Here is a 5097-nt window from a genome sequence, read left to right on the forward strand (position 1 = left end):
CCAATAGCCCTCAGTGTTAGCACAGTAAATTTTCACAGTATAATGAAAATAAACAATGTTTCCAGATGTTTGCATCTGTACAGGGCACTGGCACAGCATGAATTTGTATCAGCAATGGAAATACAGAAAACTGACTACTGAGCCCTCTGGCCAATACAATGATTGCACTTATTAGAGCCCTTTTTTTGTGCTTCCCAATTCAGATACATCAGGTAAACACCTACTGCCACTAGATGAATAATATCACTCCTCTAACTGTAAAAGAATGAGTGTCTGTATTGAAATGCTACCACAAACAAACTTAAAGATACAGATACAACAGTGTACTTTAAATCGCTTATAAAATTGTGATTGTTGAATAAAAGTATTTTGTTTTATAGAAATGAGACAAGAGCTACTCAATTGTATAGGATTTATACAGGCACTAAAACAAGATAAGTTGATTAATAAGTCCCCCAGCCAATAGAACAACTACATGCAGGGGTCTCTAGTGTGTTTCCCCAACCTATACATATCAGGCTACTACTCAGTGTGCTAAATGGAAAATCCACTGACCTCTTGATGTAAAAACACAGAAAAGTGCTTGTTAAGAGTGTAAAAATGCATGGCTTTATCTAACAGCTAGCTAGATAATGAATTCAGAATATGTAAATCAGTCGAACAGATGATGCGCAAAATGCACTTTTTTCAAAATAAGCACAAGGAAAGGCAAATAAATAATTCAAGATATCAACAGCAGTGTAGAAAGGGAGGAGGTACTAAAACTCAGCTTATAGGAAAGGTGGGCAGCTTAAAATCACACAGTTTATAAAGCAGATGAAGGAATGAGAGGGTAGGTGAGAAAAATAACTAAAAGGTAGTCACCAACAGTGCTTGTAGTTTTTGCAGGTTTGAGTCTTAGCAGAAAAGACAAAGACCCCAAAATTTCCTGTATATTTAATTATCACTGAAGAAACAAATTAACCAGTGGGGGAAAACATGTGAAATATGCAACCTAGATAGGCACTTAAATTGTCTCTCACATAGAATAAAAATACCAGGCCAAGCAAATTTCTTAAAACAAAAAACAAAATTCAGCAGGTAAAACAGAAAGCAGAGCTATCAGTTTATGGAACTCATGGACAAAAAATATAGGATTACTTTCCTCACCCAGCAGGGAGACACCAACAGTGCTTGTAGTTTTTGCAGGCCGTGAGTCATATCAGTAAAGACTGATGTTACAAGTGAGTCCTTCTGGTTTTCTCTAACCTTATAGGCCAGCCATTTAACTGACCTTTCTCCTTTACCCCACCAAAAATCCTGAAATTGAATACACCCTTCTCTGTCATCTTTGTTTACAACTCTTCTATATAAATCATAACTCATACATATAACAAACTTTATCTAGGTTGTCAACTCCTTCAAGATCAGCTTCCAGCTCTTTTTGAAGACCATCTAGCTCCTTCTCCAATCTACTTATTCCCCGCCCTTTTACTTTCTCCTCGTATAACCTTCCAAGCTCATTATGTGGCCTTTGAAACCCCATTTTAATGCATCCCACCATTCCCATAGATTCATAGGTTTATAGGTTCATAGGTGTTTACTAGGCTAATGACCAGAAGGGCCTTTTTAAGCCCAACCATGCATCCCAAGTCTCTGGCAAGTCTGGTACCCTTGATAAGTGTAAGCAGGGGTTTAGGACATTAAGCATTTGCAGTTTCCTGTTCTCCATCTAATTGTCCAAGTTACACTTGAATTAGGTTAGGAAGGAACTCTGCTTCACATGGATGGGAAGCCTGTTCCAGAGATGGGGTGGAATTTATATTAGCAACAAAACCACCAATTTAAACAACGTATTCAGGATGATGATTGTTATCCTGGGAGACAAAGAAATCTGTCCTTTTTTATATGTAGGAATCACTAATCTTTTTTAACTGCTTTATATTTCAGACGTTGGTGCTTATTGTTATGTGTTGTTTATTTTTCGTAGGTTGCAGCCATTGAGTCTCGGTACTGCATTAAACACAAACAATTGTACAGTCTGAGTGAACAGCAGATCATGGATTGTGGAGAATTTGAAAAACCTTGTGATCCCAACTATTTTGAATCTGCTCTATTGTACATTAAGAAGGCTCAGGTGTTAATGAAAGATAAAGACTATCCTTATATAGGAAAGGAATCTCAGGTAAGTGGCAACATTACTGATTCTGTCAATAATATTAATACTACTTGTAGCAGACACACATACCTTAACCATGTACAAGTCTCTGTTAAAATAACAATAAGCATCTTATAATCTCTCTTAGCGTTATGTGACAGTGACAGCTGGAACTGCAGCATGAACATACATAGGAATATCATGCACATGTTTATCTTATAATAAGGCAAAGAGTGTCAAGTCAAACAATGTTGTGGTTCATATGCATAATAAAAATCAAACTTTCTTAACTAAATATTAAAAGCATGTGTATTTTCATTATAACTACACAATAAATACACCTGAATGTAGCATCTGAAAGCACAGGCAAAGTACAAGACTCCGGCACTGTGACTCAGAAGGTTAAAACTATGAGCTTCAGACAGTTTGACTTTCAGCAAATCGCTTAACTGGATGGTGCTGCCATATTACCCCTGCCGGCAAACACCTGCGCTAGGTGTGCTTATCCAGGTACCAAATGCAGCAGAACAGATTATTTTATAAAAGACTGTACCTGCTAATGTGTTACTGATTAGTTACACAGAATAATGTAGTTCCTCAAGTAGGTTAATTCTTTAAATATAACATTAGGAGGCTCTGCCAGATAGTGCCTCTGATTTTATCATGAATTCAATGCTAGCATGTTCTTTGTAACATATTTCTTTCACATTCTCTGCTGGCATGAGCCCCTGGGTCACCCAGCTCACTGACAATTTGCTGTTATGAGGAGCTGAGGCCATATCTCTCATAACAGGTTATATTAGATCCCCTACTGAAATGCTGAGACTCATAACAGTGAACCCTGAAACGTGAAAAATAGACTGAAAACATAAAAGAATAGAGAATGTCGAACATCACCTTTTCTTTTAAAGTTATTTTTTTTTTTGCTGGGGGAAAAGGCCCCTACATAACTTCATTTGGATGACAACCATTCCCCTAAAAAAGTTCTAAATATCAACTCTGAGATCTCTATACCATGGCTGAAAGGCAATATTCTGAGGAACACCTATCTCAGACTTAGTAAATGTAGGTCTACATTTTTTTATCATTCAGTCAGGACAAGTTTTGTCATTTCAAAATGGTTTCCATTATATTATTATGTTTAATGTTCTAGAGTGTCTGGCTGTGCTGTGGGAATTGTTAACAGTTCTCTTATATGCTGTTTTCCCTCCAAAGGTAAAAAATGACCACTGAAATTAGCACGGTGATATGCATAAACACTTAAACACATGCCCCACTGTTCACATCTGTCACTACAATCACCCTCAAGCACACCTTATTATAGGTGGTGTGGTTTGCTGGGCCACAACCTGAGGCAGCCAGGCTGCAAAAACATCTCAATCTTAAACAACAGACCAGGTGGCCTATGATGGCTCAGAGCTGCTTCTGGCTGGCTATCAAGTCAGTAATTAACTGCATATCTTGGACTGTGACTGCAGACCAAAATGTCCCATCTGTATCATCTCCATTTGCATCCTAGTTATTTGTTTGGTCCTCCATTTCATGGAATGTCCATTCTAAGCTTTGTCAGCCAGATCCTGAGACACATGCATATAAATACGCTTTACAGTGAATAACACAAGGACACGACTCACTGACACACCTCTCAACTGTGCCTCATTTTATCCAAATGCCCCTGATATTGACTTATATTTTTGCCCTGTTCCTCAGAAACTTTTAGATTTTCAGGGAAATCGTGGAAGATACTATTGATCAATAATGTCCGACAGAGTTTCATTCTGGTTGGTGTAATGGCTAAGGTGTTTACTTTACAGACACGAGTTACAGGGTTTGATTTTCACAAGGGGTAATTGGCTAGGCTTAAAATGGCCCAGAAGGGCAGTTAGCCTATAGGAAAATTGTATTAATTATATTACATACTCTAAAAATAGATGTTGATGCCAAATCTGTTCTTCTGTTAATAAAGTTAATTGGAGTAATATTTAACAAAAAGTCATCCCTGATTTTAGCCTTCTGTACCCTCATTATTTTGGCTGTATCCAAAATTCTTGAGCAAAGAAGATGATAAGTATGCCTGCTAAAATATGACAGAGATAAAGTTTAAATACATGTTCATAATTAGCTATTCACAAGTCTAATAAAAGTAGCAGCTTTCCTTAGAAGATATAATTAGTTTTATTTTTACTCCACCATTAATTGTAAACATCTGTTTCAATCTACTTAAATTGGGTTCTATTATACAGAGGTATGCAAAGCTTTTCCAGTAGCTAAGCTTGAGGATGTAGTAAATGAAGTCTAGTACAAAACATGTTGAGATGCTTAAACACAGGCAAAACTAGTACTGAATACAACAAATTATTCAATAGAAAAAAATCCATAATTTAAAAACCATAATGTTCATCAAGATTGTGAGAACCTGTATAGCGTGTTGTATGTAGATAATAGAAATCAGAATCATATGTTTTGGCAAATAATTTCTTACAGAGACGATAATCAACTACATCTGAAAATGTTTCATGTTTTGCTTGTTTAAATGTACTGCCTAAAAGTGTGTTAAAAAAGCAGAAACACACAAAGCATTGCATGTCAATTTAACTGCACCTTTGTACCATTGCATTCTTTGTTATTTTTTTTAAACTTAGATTGAGTTACTCAGTTATTTATTGAAAGGATTCAGAAAAGCTTAATGTGATGCAGAAGCCTTAGCTCATAAGGTTCTTGAATTGTGCTGTCTTTTGAATTTAGACACTGTGCTGTTGCAGAGATTTTCATAACATAGAGGCCTCACTGTTAAAAAAGGTCTTGCAATTGAAGCCACATGCTAATTTGAGACCCTAGTGGAGCTGTTTATGCTAATTAGCCACATGATTTTCCCCTGAAATGTCTGCAGCCCCCAATCAGCATGAAGCTTTACAAAAGGAAGATAAAGTGATAGTTGTAAAATCACAGTGATCAACTAT

General features: G+C 36.6%; 1 protein-coding gene across 1 annotated transcript in view; it reads left to right on the forward strand.

Annotated features, from left to right (window-relative positions):
• The first annotated feature begins 1964 nt into the window (after positions 1-1964).
• Positions 1965-5097, forward strand: part of LOC122804743 (pro-cathepsin H-like) — a 174160-nt gene continuing 171027 nt past the window's right edge. Inside the window, exon 1 of the mRNA XM_044074806.1 lies at positions 1965-2164. Coding sequence (XP_043930741.1) covers positions 2039-2164 — 126 coding nt within the window. The 5' untranslated portion in view covers positions 1965-2038. The remainder of the gene's footprint in view (positions 2165-5097) is intronic.

Source organism: Protopterus annectens, chromosome 6.part0 (genome assembly GCF_019279795.1).
Source record: "Protopterus annectens isolate FY-2018-M chromosome 6.part0, PAN1.0, whole genome shotgun sequence".
In the NCBI taxonomy this organism is placed as follows: domain Eukaryota; kingdom Metazoa; phylum Chordata; order Ceratodontiformes; family Protopteridae; genus Protopterus; species Protopterus annectens.